The 21,149-nt window shown below is 35.6% G+C and overlaps 1 protein-coding gene across 4 annotated transcripts in view; it reads right to left on the reverse strand.

Annotated features, from left to right (window-relative positions):
* Positions 1-21,149, reverse strand: part of LOC150099730 (alpha- and gamma-adaptin-binding protein p34) — a 203,010-nt gene that overhangs the window by 53,442 nt on the left and 128,419 nt on the right. For all 4 annotated transcript variants that reach the window (XR_016549330.1, XM_090403400.1, XM_090403399.1 and 1 more), the window contains exon 7: positions 15,296-15,409. Coding sequence is in view for 3 of the 4 variants with exons in the window: in XM_090403400.1 (XP_090259526.1) it covers positions 15,296-15,409 (114 nt within the window). In the remaining variant the exon portion in view is untranslated. The remainder of the gene's footprint in view (positions 1-15,295; positions 15,410-21,149) is intronic.

Here is a 21,149-nt window from a genome sequence, read left to right on the forward strand (position 1 = left end):
AGTATTTTACCTTCTTGGAGATGTGTTTTGGAATTAAGGGTAAATATTAAGATTAGTGATCAGAGCTTATGCCACCTTTACCACGAGTTGCCTTGGTCTTGCACTACCCGTAGGATCAGATAGACTTGCATCACTTGCAGGCGCAAACTTGACTTGTTTGTCTGTTTGCTTACTTGGGAAATGGAGTAAAACCAGGTTTAAAATTGCCTGGAATTTTTAACACATATATATATATATTATTTTTTTTTTAAAAATAACGAAACCTGTGGTGCGATCATAATTAAAAGAAACACACGTATTAACCTCAGTGAAAATTATTTAATTGTAAATATTTCATCCTAAAAGTATCTTAGGACATCATCAGTACAGTAGTTTAAAACAATAATAGGAATAACATACAGTTAGGGCGCATGATTACAATAGAATCTCATTAAATGTGCGTAACGTGATACAGAAGTAAAAAAAACATATTTTTAACACAATTTTGTATGACAATTTCCCATACTTTAGGAATAGTAAGAACGTCGTTGCAGTTTAAGTTTGGTCTGTGTAGTAGGGCTTCAGAACTTTCTTTGTATAAACGCTCATGTTTATATAAAGATCTATGTAAAAGTTTAGACTTTTCCCAATGGATCCTATGGTTTGGATTTTCAATTCCGTGTTGAGAGAGGCCAGATTTCTGCGGTTTAAAAAGACGAATGTGGTCTTGATGTTCCGAGATGCGTTTCTGAACAGACCTACCTGTCTGTCCAAAGTAAGACATTTTGCATGAGCATGGAATCTCATAAATGCCAGGCAACATCAAAGGTGTGAGTTTGTCCTTAGGAGAAGGTAACAAGTTGTAAATTTGGTTGATAGATTTGTAAGTAGTGGCAAAATTGTATTTCTTCATAATTTTAGAAAGACATTTGGAGATGCCTTTCACGTAAGGTATGGAAATCCTATGAACTTCTTCCTGTCCGGTTTGATGTGTGGAGAAGTGACTGATGATTTTTTGAGTTGTTTTCTGATTATATCCATTTAGGATGGCTGTATTTTTGATTACTTCTAATTCCTGGTTTAAAGATTCTTCAGAGGAGCAGAATTTGTGTGCTCTGGAAACTAGTGATTTAATAATGCCAGATTTCTGAGATGGATGATGAGCAGAAGAATTGTGAATGTAGCGACCTGAGAATGTAGGCTTGCGAAAGACAGACGTGCCGATATATATATATGTGTGTGTGTGTGTGTGTATGACGATTCATTGACTCGGTTAAAATATATATTGTAAAATAGAGTTGAATGACTTAAACCGAGAGTTAGGTAAAAAAAAGGGGGTTTAATAGTAAAATATGACTAGTTTCGGCTTATAACAGCCTTCATCAGGTGACATAAAAGAAAAAACACTAAACACTCAAGGTTAAAAAAACTATGAACAACATAGTCTCTATACATAATTAGCATGAAAACGTTGTAGTTGTATTTAAAGCTGTTCTTTCATTTGTTGCATTGTTGGGAGAGTGCATGCTTGCAGCATCATGTGAATGCCAGTACATGATTACTGCTGAATGACTATCTGAGAGGTTGTGGCTCAAGTTATTATTTAGATGTTCAGGGTTGAAGATGATTTCCCTAGATTCAACGATTTTTCTCTCCAATTCATCATGGCAACAAAAGATGTTGGTAGATCTGTCCCAGTGGACTGTATGACTTGGGTTTTCATCATTAGGATCAGCCGAGAAAAGGATATGGCTTGATAAGTCACTGGCTCATTGTCACTTGTAAGCAATGTCCCTCATGTGTTCCTCCATACGTAATTCAATAGATTTGACCGTCTAGCGAAAATAAAGAACATCACAATCACACCATATTTTGTACACTAGGATATTTAAGATGATGATGATGACAAGTTTTGGGGTGGCTTATTAAGGAGCGGATCTCTGGAAGTGGAGTGAACAAAGTTCTGATATTGTATTTTCTTAGAACTATTATTAAATATATATATTTAATAATATATATATATCATCATCATCATCATCATCATCAAATTCCTGCCATGTATCCTCAAGGGGTGTACAGGATATGATAGTACTACATGAAAAAATTATATCATTAATAACTTCCTATCCACAATTTTCCTCCAAATCAGTCTGTTACTTGTCAAGACTCCAACATTATCAGATCTTACATTTCTATCGTCGGCACTTTGTACCGTATCAATCCACCTATATCTTGGTCTTCCTCTGGGTCATTTTGCTGCCAACTTGGCAAAGAACATTTGTTTTGCTAATCTTTCCTTGCCTATTCTGTTTAGGTGACCACACCACCTGAGATTAGCTCTGCTAACATATTCCTGGATGCTGACAATGTCAAGTTCTTTCCTAATATCCTCGTTTTTAATATGATATTGCCATTGATGCCATCTGTTCACACCTATAATCTTTCTCAGAACTCTCATATCTGCGGTCTCTAGTCTTTGGTCAAGTGTTTTACTTCTGACCCAGCTCTCAGATCCATAAGTTAAAACTGGTTTGAACACTTAAACGTGTGGACAGACTTATGTGTTCGTCGAACATGTTGTTTATTATTTTAACGGTATAATAGAACACAGAAACTAAGTAAATAATAACTTAGTTTCTGTGTAATTACTGTCTGCCCTTCCTGGATACACTCATCACACATCTCCCAGATGGTTCCTTATCATTTTCAGTTTTTAGAAAACCCACACATACAGGCAGATACTTACACAAACAATCACACCATCATCCTTGTCAACAACATGGCATATTAAAAACGCTAACCCATAGAGCTAGAGCAATCTGTTCCAATGACAAGGCTCTGACTGCTGAACTGACTCACTTACACCACACCTTCTTGGCCAACGGCTACAATCCACATAAAATAAATAAAATACTAAACACTCCTAAGAAACCCCTCCCACCATCCACCACAGAGAACAACAACAAAACAGTCACCATCCCTTACATTAAAGGCACATCCAAAAAGATCTCAAGAATTCTCAATAAACATAAACTACGCACTACATTCAGACCATGTAGCAAATTAGCCACCCTCATCCGCTCACCCAAGGATAGCATTCCTCCTTTATCACATCCAGGAGTCTACCAAGTACCCTGCTCATGCAATCAAGCCTACTACGGTCAAACAGGAAGAACTGTGAACATCCGCATCAGCGAACATAGAAGATACGTCCGGAATTATCATTATGGGAAGTCAGGCATAGCAGACCATGCACTGGATACCCCCTGCACACAGGATCAACTGGAAAAACACAAAAGTACTACACAGAAACCCGTATAAATCAGAGAGATTGTTCTTAGAGGCGACAGAAGCCCTAAAACACACTCTAAATCTCAACAAATATGGCTGTATTAACTTGCTGAAGATCTGGGAGACAGTCATATTAAGAAAAAACTAGCACGTTTCTAGGACTCTAGTAATATATGATACCTTTTTTTTTTTTTTTTTTCAGATAGAGGGCGCCAAAATCAGGACTCTAGTCTTTGTGTTGCTGCTACAATTTTGTTTAAGTACACCATGTTGTTTTAGTCTCACGTATTGTGACAAACAGTGTTTTTGTGCTCTGAAGATGCTGGTTATAACACCAGCGAAATATCAGCATCAAGTTAATAAATTAATTATTTACTTAGTTTCTGTGTTCTATTATACCGTTAAAATAATAAACAACATGGTTTGAACACTGTCTTCTATACAGCTAATTTAGTGTTCCGACTAATTTCTCTCTTATTCCATATGAATTTATTCAATTGACTTCCCACCATACCAGCTTTGCTGATTCTGTTGTCTATTTCTATATTTAATTTACGTCTTCACTAAAAATCGTGCCTAAGTAGCTGAAATGTTTTACTTGTTCCACAGGTTCTCCATTCACAACACAGTTGACATTTTCAATGATTCCGCCTATTTTCATTGTCTTTGTCTTTTTATTGCTGACCTTCATACCATATCTATAACAACAGTTATTCAATTTAGTCAGAGAATCTTGCAGACTTGTAGCGGATTTATTTAGAAGTATAACATCATCTGCATAAAGCAAAGAGCTGACATTAACATCTCCAATTTTGATATCATGTTTAATACCACTTTCCTTCATAATGTGATCCATATAGATAATGAATAATAGAGGGGATAATGTACATCCCTGTCTCACACCAGATTTAACATTAAACCATCTTCCTGTACTTCCTTCAATTCTAACTGCTGACTTACAACTCAAATAAAGACTAAGTATTGCTTGATATAATGCCCCATTGACACCATATAACTTCAGCGTATTGAATAGCTTCTCTCTTGGCACCTTATCATATGCCTTTTCCAAATCGACAAAACTTAAATACAGACTTTTGTTATATTCCCATGCTTTCTCGACTATTTGTCGTAAAGTGAAGATCTGATCTCCTGACAGCCTCTGTTTGGCCTGAATCCAGCTTGTTCTTCACCAAACTTTTCTTCCACAATTCTTCTCAACCATTTCTCAAGTATACTTGCATAGATCTTGCCAGGAACACTCAGTAGGGAAATACCTCTGTAATTCTCACATGCAGTTTTATTTCCCTTTTTATATATGGGTACCGTGAGAGCTCTACTCCAATCATCAGGAATTCGTCCCTCTGTCCAGGCATTCTGAACTGTGCAGTGCAGCCACTGTAAGACTCTTATACCACCATACTTCAGCATTTCTGGTCAAATATCATCTACTCCAGCTGCCTTTCCACATTTCCAGCCTTTGATTGCTTTTTCTAATTCAAGTATGGATATGTATTCCTGCCTGCATGCCTAGTCAGTGTTTTTTACCACTGTGCTGTAATCACTGCTCGTTTCATTTAGCAGTTTTTCAAAGTAATTACTCCATACTTCAAGGATATCTTTTTCTCCAGTTTTCATTTCACCTTTATCATCTCTAACTCCTTTTACAGCACTCTTTCCTCCATTTGTAAGCTTCTGCAACAACCTCCAGAATATTTTGCCACCTTCTTGATATTTATTTTCTATATTCTTGCCAAAGTCCTCCCATGACTTTTGTTTAGCTAGTTTTACACAGTGTTTAGCATTCTTGCATTTGTCTCTATATTCTCTAAGAGCATAAGCTGACTTATTTAACAGGAACTTTTGATATGCTTTCTTCTTTTCCTTCACTGCCTCTTTAACTTCTTGTGTCCACCAGGGAGTTCTGATTTTTTTTATACTTGCAGACAACCTCACCACATGCCTCTCTGGCAGAATCAATCAATGCTTTCTTCAGAGTTTGCCACTGAATCTCCAAGGTTTGATTCCTGTTCTCAAACTCCTTCGTTTTTTCTTCAATAATCTTTGTGTATTTTAGTCTACAGTTCACATCTGAGAGCTGCTCAACTTTTATTTGCTTTAAAACTTTTTTACATGTTATTCTTTTCAATATGAAATTCAATTTTATCCTGGTCAAGACTAAATAGTGATCACTTCCAATTTCAAATCCTCTGTACACTCTGGTGTCCTGCACCAGGGAGAAAACATCACTATCAACAATAACATAGTCAATGAGACTTTTCTTATTCCTTGCCTCTTCTCTCCATGTGAATTTGCGCACATTTTTATGTTGGAACATGGTGTTAGTAATAACTAGTCCATGTCCTGAGCACAAATCCAACAGATATTTGTCATTATTATTAGCTTTGCTTTTTTCTCCAAATTTTCCCAAAATATTTTTGTATGTCTCACAATCATTTCCTACTCTGCTATTTAGATCCCCAACAAGGGCCAACTTTTCCTTTTTCATTGTGTCAGTTGCTTTTTCTAAAGCCTCAAAAAATTCCTCCACTTCTACCTTAGTAGAACCTTCTGTGGGACCATAGGCACAAATAAGTCTCATTGTCCAGTTCCCTATACTCATATTTGCCCACATTACTCTACTTGAGACTGACTGCCATTCAAGAAGATTAGCCTCGTATTTTGTGTTGAATACTATGGCTACTCCTTCTTTTCCTTGATTGTCATTGCCTGAATATAACATTTTGTATTTTTTGCTCAGAAAAATCTCACCAGTTTTTGTCTTTTTTGTTTCAGTCACCCCTATTATGTCGATCTGGTACTTATTCAGTTCCTCAGCTAGCTCCATTTCTTTGCCATTCAGGATTCTTACGTTGATAGTACCGATCTTTAACTCTGGTGATGTTGAGTTGGGGTTTGTTTTCAGATTTGTTCCAGTAGCTGACTTTTTGCCCTGGTTCCCTGGTGAAAACAACGGGGGCCTTGTTTAACCGGGCAACGCCCCAGCCGGCATTAAATTTTGTCATGTTGTACCATCATTTTTTATTTTGGTTTAACTAATAAGAAAACAATTTGGTCGGCTAAATCCCAAATTGCCAGCCCATCCTCGTTTGTTCAGTATCCAAGTAGATACCCAACAGGGTGCACCAGGAGAAGGTGAGGATTGGACATTAGGTCAGAAGCCCTGGTCGGTTCTCTGCATTCCTTTAAAGGCTATGTGAAGGTCTCCTCTCAGTTATACACCTTTGACCCTTAAGCACCCCATATATATATATAATATATATATATATTATTAAATTGAAGGTTTACTCTGTTTGATAACACATTAAAATTATTTAATGACTGAAAACCGATGTTTTGAGTTAAACTTTATAAATACACACAACTAGTCGTCTAAAAATAAACCTCGTCAGGTGCAAGCGAAAAGGACATGAAAAATATCAGAGAGAATCATACAAGTACTGAATTTCTACATAGCAGAATGTGTAAAACAACAGAGGTTAACATTTAAATGGAAGAAAGAATTCTGGCTGTAGCATCATGGGCATGCATGCATGCGTGTAAGGTCTCGTGATTTCCAATATTGAATGGTAGGGCTGTGAGAGTCTGGCAAACTATAGCTTAGGTTGCTATTAATGTGAACAGGGTCCAGAACAATTTCTTTAGATTCTAGAATCCGTCTCTCTAATTCGTCATAATATCTGTGAACGTTGTCAGTTAAATCCCAGCATATTTGATGTGGGAGTCTTTCATCATTAGAGTTTGCAGAAAATAATACATGGCTGGACAAGGCGCTGGCTTGAGTTCTGTTGTAGGAGATGTCACTCTGATGCTCTCTTAGGCGGGGATCGATGGATTTCTCCGTTTGACCGTAGTACGGTTTACAGCAATTGCAGAGAACTCTGTAGACATCAGGACATTAAAGATTATTATGTCTATCTTTTGGACGGCTTAAGATTGAGTGAAGTTTGGGTAAAGTAGTGAAAAAGTCTTGATATTATATTTCCTTAAAATTTTTGCTAAAACTGGTGATAGAGAGCAACCTTTGGAATTAGTTGTATCCTCATTATGTTGTTGATGGTGACGGTTAAACAGTATTCTATTTATAGTTCTCCCAGAGCAGGGGTGGCCAACCTATGGTGCATGCACCAAAAGTGGCGTATTGCATGATTATAAGTAGCACACTGAACCCTAGAGAAAATGAAAAAAAATTTTGTATACGATTTATATATATATATATATATATATAAACACACAATTAACCTACCACTAAATTCTAGAGTGCACACTTATTATACTTGTTTGATCTTGAAGCAACAGGCACCGGCAAATGCTGACATGCGTCACCAGTTACTCGATCAGTTTACAGCTGACTCTCATGTCATAACGTTCGATGAACTTCTGATTCGAAGTGAGTGAACAATTCTGTGTTTTCGAACTTATATGTTTTTATTAACAGTTCTTTAAGTTTAAGATAAGATTTCTGTTTTCATGAAGGCTTAATATAGTTCTATAAATTTAAAAATAATTTTTTTCATTTTGAACTCGATATACGAGTTCTTGCCTGCTCCCCTAATTTGCTGATTACTGAAACCTGCAATTATTCGGTGTATTTGTATGTGTGTGTTATTTTATGTTATTTTTATATAATATATTTTCTTTTTATTAACGTATAGTAGGTTTATTCCTAAAATTTAACTGATCATCAGCAAAGCTTTTGTAATGAGGATGTTTGGGTTGTGTGTGTGATTGCCAGCTGATCGACTGTTTTATGGCAGGAAGCGATCTCATATTTCATTGGACATAATATACTACGAGAAAGAGATGAAAACTTTCAGAACTGTATTAGGCCTTCATAGAAACAGGAATCTTATCTTAAACTTGTAGAACTGTTTTTGAATGTTCATAATGTTTAAAACGATAAAATAATTTAAATAAATTATTTAATAATAAGCTTTACTTTTGGAAATAATTTTTTTTTTTTTTTACAGTCAGTTACCTATTACTTGAGAAAGAAAATGAGCAGAAAAAAAAAAGCAGAAGGTGATAGCAAGTGCCTGTTTAATGAACTGTGGGAAAATGAGTTCTTATTTATTGTGGGTCCTTCAGGAAAACCATTGTGCATTGTTTGTGAAAGCACTCTCTCAGATAACAGAAGACATGATCTTAACAGACACTATAGAAAACATCAAGCTGAATTAGAAGAAAAACTGAAGTTAGTTCCTGGTCTGAGTTGCGGAAGGAATATGTGGTTAAGAAAAAGGAAGAAATAAAAAAAAAAAAAAAATATATTTGTGAAACGAAGTTGTGAAAGTGTGGCAATGCTGGAGACGTGTTATGAAATTGCCTTTGTGTTGGCTAAAAAACACAAGCCTTTCTCTGATGGAGAGGAAGTTGTTAAGCCCTGTCTCAAAAAATTTGCAAAATGCCTTGGTGATAAGAATGTTGAAAGAAAAGTAAACCAAATTGCACTGTCCAAGCAAACAATTACAAGATGCATCGAAGAACTTTCCCATGATGTTACTGAGCAATTGAAAGACCATGTTCATGCTTGTTCTTTCTTTTCTTTAGCCTTGGACAAATCCACTGACATATGTGATGTAGCCCAATTAAGCATTTTTATAAGAGGAATTGATGGTAATTTTAATAACTTTGAAGAACTTATCGGTTTTGAGTCACTTCATGGAAAAAACCAGAGGGTCAGACATATTTGGCAAAGTAAAGTCATGTCTATCAACAACTAGATTCTAGTAAGCTCATCAGTGTTTGCACTGATGGAGCACCGTCAATGGTAGGTAGAGTTTCTGGGACTGTAATAACTTTACTTGAAAGGTTTTTAGGTCATTCTCTACTAAAGTATCACTGAATTATACATGAAGAATCTTTGTGTGGAAAAACTCTAAATTTGAAGCATGTTATGATACCAGTTGTAAAGTGTGTGAATAAAATTAGAGCAAGAGGGTTAAACAGAAGAGAATTCAGAGAATATTGTGAACTTCTAGATATAGAATATGGTGATCTCATCCTTCATTGTGAGGTGCGCTGGCTTTCTAAAGGACAAGTTCTCAGTAGATTTTGGAAGCTGAAAGAAAGTGTTCATAATTTTCTGGAAGAGAAGGATGAGCTGCATGAGGAAAAAGCCCTGTTGTGTGATGAGAAATGGCTATTTGATTTAGCATTTTTAGTTGATGTTACCAGCCACCTCAATGATCTAAATTTGAAACTGCAGGGGAAGAACAAACTGTTTCCTAGCTTAGTAAATGACATCAGTGGATTCAAAATGAAATTAAAACTGTTCATCTCCCAGTTGGAAAACGGAGATTTAAGTCAATTTCCACATTTAAAAGAACACAGTGAATCTGTTGAAGATAATGGCAACTTTACAGAATATACTGAGAAACTCAGATTATTGCAAGAGTCCTTTAACAGACGTTTTAGCAATTATGCCAAAGAACAAAGAAGAAGACTGCATACTTGCATTTATAAATCCCTTTTCACTTACTGAACAAAAAATCTTGATGATGCCTAGTAACATACGAATGGAACTTATTGATCTCAAAACCAATTCTTTATTGAAAATGAAATTTAATGAACTTCCATCACTCCCAGATGCTTCTGATATAATTAATTTCTGGCGATCGTTGCTCCGTGAACATTTTCCAGAACTAAGAAAATTTGCTCAGAGTTATATCTGTCATTATGCAACTACATACAGATGCGAACAAGCACTTTCATCAATGAAAATGATTAAGAACAAATTACGGTCGTGACTGACTGATTCAAATTTGAAAAACTGTTTGATGTTTTCTGTAACTGATTTAACTCCAAATATTACAAGCTTAGCAAAAGCAAAGCAATTTCAAAAGTCTCAATAAAATAATGAATGTTTATCATGTCTTTATATGAAATCCTTTTATTTAAAACTGCTAAAAGTGTCTATATTATCATATATATAATGAATCATTTTATGCATAACTGTTAAATATATCCATATTACCATATTTTAAAAGGGCTGAAAAGTGGTATAAGTGGTATGGCACATCTTAACTAAAAATAAGAAAAATTAATGCATAAACTATAAAAGGTTGGCCACCCCTGTCCTAGAGTATCCATTGTTTTTGAAGGCTTTTGAGTTCATTTTGAAGTTCTTGTTTGTCTGACAACAAAGATCTTGCTCAATGACCCAGAGTTGAGATGATGCCAAACGTTTGTGGTGGATAATGGTGCGAGTCTGAGTGCAGGTACCTGTCGGTGTGCATCGGTTTTCTAAAAATGGAGAATTGATATGTTCAGTTGGCTTGGTTAGTAGAATATCCAAGAAAGAAAGAGGGCTGTCCACTTATAGCTCATATGTGAATTTAATATTTGGATGTATATCATTCAGGTGATTTTGTAATATTTTCAAGCATTCTACCTTGTGAACGACAGGCTCTAAAGCAATTAAAAAACAATAAAGATATTATTATCCTTCCAGCTGACAAAGGAAATGCAACTGTAATCCTAAAATCAGATTACCACCGAAAACTCTTGGAATTATTAAACTAAGACACTTACTCTCTAATGGACAGGGATCCCACGAGAGAGACCCACAACCGCACAAATAACTTACCAAGAACTACTTCAGAACTGCCTAGGAACATATGCCTATCGCCCCACTCCCTTCACCCACTTATCCCTCGTCTTTATGGCCTTCCTAAGTTACATAAGGAAGATATTCCTTTAAGATCCAATAGTCGAAGGTATCGATTCTCCTACCTACAACTTGTCAAAATATCTCGCTTCCTCTCTGAAATGCTTCTCAGGAAAATCTTCTTCCTTCATTAAAAACTTATGACTTTATTTCCAAAATTAAACACTTCATATTGTCCAACTCAGATATTATGGCCAGCTTTAATATTGTGTCCCTCTTTACATTCCCACTGAAGAGGTTCTTACTCTTTTAAAGAACAAGGTTTTTAAAAAGATTTTTGCACTACTATCACACTGTCTCAAATCAGGATATTTTAAATTCAAAAACAACATTTACAAACAGAAGTTCAAATTAGCAATGGGAAGTGCATTATCTCCAGTCCTTGCAAACATCTATCTTGAAAACTTCAAAGAAAAAGCAATTTCTTCATCTCCGTTAAAACCGAAGATACGGCTCTGCTACATAGATGACGTATTCTTGATTTGGCCACATGGTCTAGATAACCTCAAAATATTTCAAAATCACCTGAACGATATACAGCCAAATATTAAATTCACATATGAGCTAGAAGTGGACAGCTCCCTTTCTTTCTTAGATATTCTACTAACCAAGTCAGCTGAACATATTAAATTCTCCATTTTTAGAAAACCGACGGACACTGACCTTCATGCGAACTCACACCATTATCCACCACAAAAGTTCGGCATCATCTCAACTCTGGGTTAATGGGCAAGATCTTTGTTGTCAGAAGAACAAGAACTTCAAAATGAACTCAAACGCCTTCAAAAACATGGATACTCTAGGACAGTGTTTCTCAAAGTGTGGTAGAAATACCAAGGTTAAGTAACACAGAGCTTATAAGCACTGTATTACTTAACCTTGGTATTTCTAGCCTGGCTCCCACTGATGAGACCTCAATAAAGGTCGAAACCGGTCTGGGTAGTGGCCTCTTGCCTTTAATGCATAGCATCATACATCTCCTCAAGGACGGACACTGGACTTTGCATTAAGGGTAAATATTAAGAACAGTGATCAGAGCTTATTCCACCTTTACCACGAGTTGCCTAGACTTGCACTGCTTTGCGGGTCACCTAAACTTGCATTACGTGCAGGCACAAACTTGACTTATTTGTCTGTTTGCTTACTTGGGAAATGGAGTAAAAACCAGGTTTAAAATAGCTTGGTATCTTTAACATATATTATACCCAAGGTAAAAAACTTTCTACACACACACACACACACATATATATATTTAATAACATCTATAAAATCAGTAACAAATATGAAATTTCCTATTAAAAAAGCACTAAGATAGGGAGATACAATTTCACCTAAACTATTTACAGCAGCTCTTGAAGAAATTTTTAAAATTCTAAAATGGAAAAACAGAGGAATTATAGGAAATGGGAAAGAGCTAAATCACCTACAATTTGTAGGTGATTCAGGTAAGTTGCTGCTGCCTTAAAGAATTTGACTGTTCTTTAATGCAACTCAGTAGAAGAATTTCAGGAAATGATTAATTAACTGAATGCAGAAAGTAGAAAAGAAAGGATTAAATATAAAAATAAAACAAAGTAATGTATAGTAAATACATAACCAAAAAGCCAGTATATGCAGAACACTTGGATTTTGTTATAGTAACTTCATATCTTTATCTAGAGCAAAAGATCGCAGTAGATGAAGGCTGTAAGGAAGAAGTTATGCAAAGAATTCAACTACTTATGTGGGTAGTTTGAATTTCACTGGTATGGATACTTTCAATGTGGTCTTTTACACACCCAATCAAGATTCAAATAACTGCTGTAATCAGTAAAAAACATTGAGCACCAAGTCATTTAGGTATAATAATACAATACCTACACTTTACTTAGGATGTCAAGGAGTTGTTAGAAGAGACAAAACTGGAGAGCAAGAAGGTGAAGACTGTAAGTCTCCTACCACGCTATGACAGAGGCAAACTGAGGTGGAGGGCACAGATAGCCAATGTGTCTATACACAGATTCTGCAAAAGGAATGATATAGAATTTGTGGATGTGTGGTTTCTGTTTGATGGAAAGAAGAATTTGTACAATGCTGATGGACTGCATGGGTTTTGGTAAGGTGTCTGGAGAGAGCTATGTTCACCATGCATGCTGAAGTGAAAATTCAGGAAAACTTGAGCATTAGGATGATAGCAAGTGAACTGAAGGCACCCATGAAGTGAGTGAGTGTGAGAATGACCAAGTGAGGAATCTAGTCTATGAAGCAAAATTATTGAATAGGGTAGTCAATTCAGGAAGTAAAGGTAGGTGGGGGACTAAAGGGATGCTGCAGTTTCTATATACTAATACCAGAAGTATTATTAAGAACAAAAGCGAGGAGTTTTTGGCATTGGTTAGTGCAACCTAGCCAAAAGTTATAGGCATTAGTGAGACTTGGCTAAACAGCAGATGGTGTAATTTCAGGGAAGATAGAGAAGACAGGATGGGGGAAGGATGTTGATGATAGCATATGAATTGCAACCAAAAGAATAAGAGAAAGGTGGGTGGGTGGGTGGCTGTTCATTTGAAGCAATCAGGTTTGAGATTAAGGACAGCAAGACAAAATCTACAGTTGGTTGTTGCTATAGGCCAGGGAGTTCCACAGATGATCTGGAAGACATGCATCATAAAATTAGTACAATGAGTACAGGCTAAGTGATTATTATGAGGGGCTGCAACTATGGAGATATAGACTGGAAGAAAGAAAAATCATATGGAAGGATGGAAATAAAATTTATACACCTGCTGAGAGATAATTACTTAAGGCAGCATGTGATGGAGGGGAGCCTAGGGGTGGAAGAGTATTGGACCTGGTCATAGGATCAGAAGAGCTATCCATAACCAACATCATCTCCAATTGGTGAAAGTAACCATGCAGTCTTGACCTGGGAGATTGTAAAAAATGAGAAATATTCTACTAAGAAGAAGTATATGTGGAACTATAAGGCAGGTGATTATGACAAGCTTAGGAAGAAGCTTAAATCTATGCCATTGCAGAAAACACTGGAGGGTAAGGATGTCAGTAGTGCATAACATATAGTTAAGGGTCATCTAGAGGAAACAGTATTAAATTGCATACCTAGGGTAAGGATGGGTTAATCAGGAAGGAGTTAAATGGATGAGTAATGTTATTAAGTATGTGTTGCAGAAGAAGAAAATGCTGTGGAGGGTATATAAAGAGAAAGGCGACCAGCATGGTAAGGAAGGCAAAATCAGATCATGAGAAGAATCTAGCCAAGCAGGCCAAAGGAAATCACAAAGAGTTCTTTTGTTTCAGGAGACCTCAGGTCTCATCAGTGGGAGCTAGACCCAGAAGTGATGCCAAGGTTGAAGTAATGCAGAAGTCATATACGAGTAGCCAAAAGATGTCATACCTTATTATTAAAATATTCTGGATTAGAGATAGACGTTGGAAGTTTGAGACCTCAATAAAGTTCAAAACCAGTCTGTGTGGTGACCCTTCCCATAAAGCATAGCATTATACTTGTCTGTAAGGATATGTGCTTTGCATTATGGGATACTAAGGCAAGTGATGAGAGGTCATTAGCCTCTCTCTATATATGAGTTTCCCAGTCCTGAAATTACTTCAGGCTCAAACTCTGTTTGCTTATACTTGGATAAAGGATTAAACCAGGGGTGGCATCTTTAATTTATTAAAGATGCCACCCTTGTCCAATGTTTCGTAATAATAAAATCTGGCTGTGCCAATTTCAACAGTACAGTCTATATGTGGTCTGACTTAGGCTAATGTCAACCCCCCCCCCCCCAGACACAAATGAGATTTTACATCTCGAGAAAGGGAGGGGAGAGAATTTGGAATCATTGCTTTAAACTGTACAAAAGGTTCAGGTTCTTCTAATGGCATTTGATGAGTGTGTAGAGTGGGCTACCAGTGAAAGTTGTGAGTGCATGTTCAGTAAATGATTTCAAAGATATGATAGGCATTGTGTGATTTGAAAGAGGATCTGTCTCAATGAGTCCTCAGTCTTCAGAGGAGTCATTAACAAATCAATTTGAAAAGACTCCCTCTTGTGCTAACAAGCATCAAGTTAAAGTGCAAGTGAGCTAAAGCACTTTTCATTTTCTTCAAATAATTTTACAATTTTATTACACTATTTCAAATATACTAATTTTGTGTATATAGCATAAATAGTAAATTTGTACTACAAATACTTAAATGTCATCATTTACAGTTTTCCAACCTGACTATTACGAAATATATAGAATAGCAATACTGCAGATCCTAATATAATATAATCACATATAATAATATTATATTAGTATTAATACAATAATAATAATAATAATGAGTTCATACCTATCTTTTGGGAATCCACTTCCCCTGTTTGTTGCAATCTGCTATTATTGCAGTCAGACTCTGTTGACCCATGTGATGCTAAATGAGACGTGTTAACACAGGCTGCTTCATCATCTGTAATTGATTTTTTTTTCTTTTAATATATTCTGAATCATCCTTTTAATAAATAGCAGTCCTGAAAAATTAAAACTATTCATTACTATTATAATGCTGACTTTAATTCCAAACCTTAGGAATTTATTATGGGGCAATGTTTGCAATCTACTAAAGACTATATCTAACTTATGTTTATAATTATCATGTTCATGACTAGCCTGATGGAGCATCTACGGCAATCCTACTGGACCTGTGGAAATCTCATATATAGTCAATGCACAGTGAAGTTTCTATTGCTAACTTATCCTTCGCCATAGCAACCAGATATAGCATGAGTTTCACAGTACACACTTTGATACAAACATAACTATATTGTATGACTAAGTAACTAGAAGCTGGTGCATTTTACAAACAGAAGTTTTTGTTTTTGTTTTTAATCCAATACACATTTATGGTGATACAGTAATTAAATGAATGTGAATGCTAATTTTTTAAATTATTAAATAAAGTGAAAATCGTAAGTATATTACCTAGATATAATAGAAATGAATAAAAAGAAGGGCTATAATAACAAATGATTCAATGAGGGAAGAATGGATTTGTATAAGAGGGACAATCTACACTTGAATGCATTTGGTATAAGAAGTTTTGAGAAATTAACTGGTATGAGACCTAACAGAGAGTCAAGGAAACTAAATTATGATAGGCAGAATGGTGGGAATTTGTGTGCAAGAGCGATAATGTTATGTAACTGTGTTAATGATGGGAATGGACATTATCATGAAAACGATTATGAGGAAAGAACACTTTTAAGTTCATCTAGTTCAGACTTATCATGCATGTGCAAGGACGTCTGCATAAGGAACTAGATAAAAACAGAGATCTGCAAGTTGTCCAACAGTGTCACACAGACTAAAGAGAACAGTATACAAAAGAAGCATGTGGGTAACTTATGTCAGTACTAGGAGTATAAAAAACAAAGGGGTAGAGTTTGTCCCCTTGATCAATATGTTGGGACCTCAGATTATAGGCATTAGTGAGACCTGACTATCCGAGGCTAACTGGTATCAAGTGTAAAGGGTGCAGTACTTTTAAGAAGGATAGAACATGATAGGAGAGGAGGTGATGTGCTGTTAATGATATTGGATGACTTGAATCTAGTTAGAGCTGAAACCCCTGGACTGCAATACTAGTAACAGTTTTTTCATGTAGTAGTGAGTTTGAAGCCATCTGGTGTGAGGTGGAGTCAAACAAGATCAAATACACGGTGGGGTGTTGCTACAGATCTAGTGGATCGATTGCTAATGACGAAGAAATATATTACCAAATAAAGATGATGGTGAGAAATTAGTAATCGTAATGGGGGGGGCTTTATTTGAACGCTGATTGGATAGCAGTGAAATCTCATGAGAATAATGAAACTAAATTTATTGAGCTGTTGTATGACAACTTCCTCAATCAGTATGTGTCAGAAGAAACTCAAGGTTAAAGAGTGTTAGATCTGATTATAGTGTAGGAGCAGGAGCTGAGGGGGGTGGGGGTTCATTTAAAGATGTACTACTCTGCTTCTGGTTGGCAGCAGTCATTATGCAGTACTCACTTTGGAAGCAGCTAAGTTTATAAATATCCCATCCAGAAAATATTACATGCTAACAACAAAGCAGGAAATTATGATCAACCAAGGAGCATGCTGGGTTCTGTCCATGATATTGGTTGCTAGATGGTAAGGATATTGACAGTGCATGAGAAGTGATTAAAAAATACTTAAATGATGTCATATCAGAATATGTTCCCATAGTTCGAATAATAAAATAGAGTAGAAGTGAAATGGATATGTAATCTTATTAAGAGATTCCTAAGAAAAAGATGATATGAAAGGAATACAGCAATCCCTCGATTAATGCACCTAATGCATTCTTTAAAACAGGCGCATTAATCGAATATCATAATCTATGGAAAAAAGTATAATTAGTTCCTCAAATTTCTTTTTTGACTTTTAATTTTTTTTTATAAAAGAATTAGAGGGTATCTCATGGCCTAGTTAAAGGGAAACCATGAAACGGAAAGACAATAAAACATATTCAGAATATAAATTTATTATTCTACTTCTTAAAGAATTGAGCTAACGTAGTTTGGCAGTGATTCTGTTTGGCAGGCATTCTGTTTCTTTTTTTCTTACAACTGACGGTATAGCCATATTGCCTCTTCTACTACTTCTGCAAATTTTACTGCTTCTCCCTTCATCGGGGCCAGCCTCTAAGCATTACTGCTTAAAAACTTTGATTGTACAAAAAATATTTTCAAATTGTTTCTGTGACATCTCTTTGGGCTTGTAAGTGATTAAATTTTCTCCATATTCTTCAGGCTGTGCATCTAAATTTAGCAGGTCAGGATCACTTAATTTCTCAGAATGAGATTTAATAAACTTAGATTCATTTGAAAAGTCTCTAAAATCATATGCACAATGTGGAAGAATGTGCTTCTAAACGGCTCGCATATTGCTAGCAGTAATTTCATTCGATTTTGTGAATTTATAACCAGGCTGAGATTTCTCTGATTTGGCCAGCAGTCTTGGAAGGCATTTGCTTCAAATAAAAGGCCAGTTTCATTGACAATATATATTTCTTATATACAGGGCCGGTTTTATCATTAGGTGATTACGGGGTTATTGCCTAGATTGATAACCTTAATTAATAATAAATTTTTTATTATTAATCAAGGTTAATAATAAAAAATTTATTATTAATCTAGATTGATTACCTTGATTAATAATAAAAAACTGAAATAAGTCAAGCAGTCCTGGTGCTCGCACATTATTTTCGCCTTTCTCTATTTCTTCCACTCCCCTGCTCTTTGTATACTTACCTCAAGTGCAGAGATTTTTCCTCCTTCAAGTTCAGAAAGGAGTTTCTCGAAATTAAAACTTACACTCGCTCTACAATGGCTCAGGAAAGACTCACTGGTCTAGCAATAATATCTACAGAGCATGAAATTGCGTCTACAATCAATATAGATGAATTAATTCATAACTTTGCCAAAGCAAAATCCCGAAAGATTAATTTTTCATAATTTTTGTATTTAAGATGTAATAATTTTCTTGCTATACAGATATTAGGAGTAATCATATATGTATACAAATGTATTGGTTTTGATTAATAAATTTTTTTAATGTTCATAACGATATTATTTTTATAAATATCCACATGTGTAGGTGTACATGTGCTTGTGTCAGTATGACAAAATATATAGAGAGACAATGTATATGGGTGCCTAAATTTTCTTTGCCTAGGGGCATCAGATACTCTCGGACCGGCCCTGGTTATATATAGTGTAAGAGCAGGGGGGATTCATTTAAAGATGTAACTACTCTGCTTCCGGTTGAACTACAGCTCCAATAACCCCCTTCCACAATTTTCTTCAAAATCTCTGGATAATTTGCAGCCACCTCTTTATCTGCACTTGCTCCGCTTATGATTAGAGCATTATATAGGCTATTTCTCTTTTAGAAACGCTCAAACCACCCAGCACCAGCTTGAAATTCTTCTTCTTTTCTGTCATTGATAGCCCTTTCTTTCAAGATTACAAAAAGACTTAATGCTTTTGATTTAATAAGGTCAGTGCTTAGCAGGATCCATTTTTAGTTACAATCTTCGATCCATGTAGAAAAAAGTCTAATTCATTCATTATAATACTTTGATTTCAAGTGCATGCATGAGGAGTTTGAAGCAACCTTACCTTGTAAGGTTGTATTCAGTATTCAGCAACTTTGCTTAAAATTGCTCTTATAGTTGATTTGCCAATTTTTGTGTTCTTGTCCTATCTTTGCTCTGAACATGCCTTGTTCATTTTTCTTTATTATTTCAAGTTTTACTTAAAATGAGATTACTTTTCGAATCATTTTCACGCTTCCACTTTTTTTGCTCACTCATTCTTTTTAATCATGATTAAAGGTTGAGAAAATACTTTAAAATAAAAAAAAAGTAAGGAAAACAATTGCAAAGGAGGCATGAGATATGATCATCAAAATACTATGTAATTAGCAGGCGACATAAATTTTGGCTTTAAATTTGGAACATAGTGTACATGGAAATAGTGTAGTACTGCATGCCATTAAAAAATAACTTTGTAAAATGTTTTAAATCAGTAACTAAATTATTTCATCCTGGTGGGTGATTTTTTAAAATAGTTAGCGATAAAAAAATATACAGAAAGAAAATTTTTAAGATCTGTAACATTTATTTTTAAGATGTATATAGGCACACTAATCGAATTTGGCTATAGAAAAAAATGAAGCACTAATCAGAGGCATTAACTGAGGGATTGCTGTACTGTATGCATAAGGATGATGTCAGTTATGAAAATTATAGGAAGCATGCTAGAAAAATCACACCTATTGTATGGAAACCCAAATTCGAGTATGAAAAGAAACTATCTCTGCAAGCTAAAAACAACACTCAAAAGAATCCTATCGTTATGCTGCAAGTAAAAGAAAGAATAACTCGAATGAATGTAGATGGTATGTGTTTGGCAGATGTGGAAGAGATTGTTCAATCAATGATTGCTCATATTTCTAAAAATAATCAAACTAGTGTATGCAACATTGTGCTCAGTGCTACTTATTTGCAGGTGAAGAAACTAAGGTAAATGAGGAGGCAGTACTAGAGCTGTTGCACAAACTGAATAAGAATTCGGCAATAGGGACTGATGGAATATCCACAGGGATGCTAAAAGAGTGTTCAGCTGAAGTGGCTATTCCTTTGATCATGCTATTTTAGTCTCACAACAGGGATGATTCAACAGGAGTGGAAAGAATGTATAGTAATCCTATTGCAGAAGAGTGGGGCAAAGACTGATGTATATAAATATTGACCTATTAATATCTCGGGAGTGATGGTGAAGATTTTGCAAAAGTTCGTCAGGGCTCACATACAGAAATGGGTTTACTAAGGGAAGACCATGTATGAGCAACTTTCTGAAACATGGACTGGATTATAAAATAATGGCATGGACAAGAGGATGGCTGACTGGCAGATATCAAAAGTGGAGGCTGTGAGTCTGCAAGATTTAAAGTAACCAGGTGTGCCACAAGGATCAATCATTGGTCCATTGATATTTAATCTATAGAATAACGACTCTGGAAAGTATTTGACATGTGACAAACAACTATTAGCTTGTGATGCAAAAATAGGCAGGATAATCAAGAATGCAGTTGATATGCAGTACTTGCAGAATGATTTCAATAGGATGAAAGTGTAGGTATGTGAGGTTCACGGACAATTCGTCGCGGGAAAATTCATGGCATGATGAATAAATGGATCGCAAAAAAATTTGCTGAAAATGTTATTCCCTAGAAAATGGAAATGATATTGCATTGATACCGATATACAAAAAGTAAATACAGTGCAAGATAAATTTCACAAAATATTATTTTATTATGAATTTATGTATTAGTCCGTGTGGTTAGACGAGTGCCCGGTTGCTTCACAACCATTTGCCTGGGAAAGGAGTGTCCTGGGTTCGATTCCCATCGCTGACATGATGAGCTCAGGATCTTTCTCAGACATAGCCAAGTTTTCCGGTCTTGTATTTACAAGTTGTATTTTCCACTCTATGAGAGAAGAATCTGGCTCTCACCCCCTACTATAAAATGAAAAATTACATCTACTGAAATCTTGTATGACCTTTTCGGAAGTTTGTAAATCTCAATCATATCACTCCTCTTTCTCCTGTTTGCTAGTATCTGCAGTCTACAAATTCC

This window comes from Typopeltis vanoorti, chromosome 14, assembly GCF_054136105.1.
Source record: "Typopeltis vanoorti isolate ZY-2024b chromosome 14, IOZ_Tvanoo_1.0, whole genome shotgun sequence".
NCBI lineage: Eukaryota > Metazoa > Arthropoda > Arachnida > Uropygi > Thelyphonidae > Typopeltis > Typopeltis vanoorti.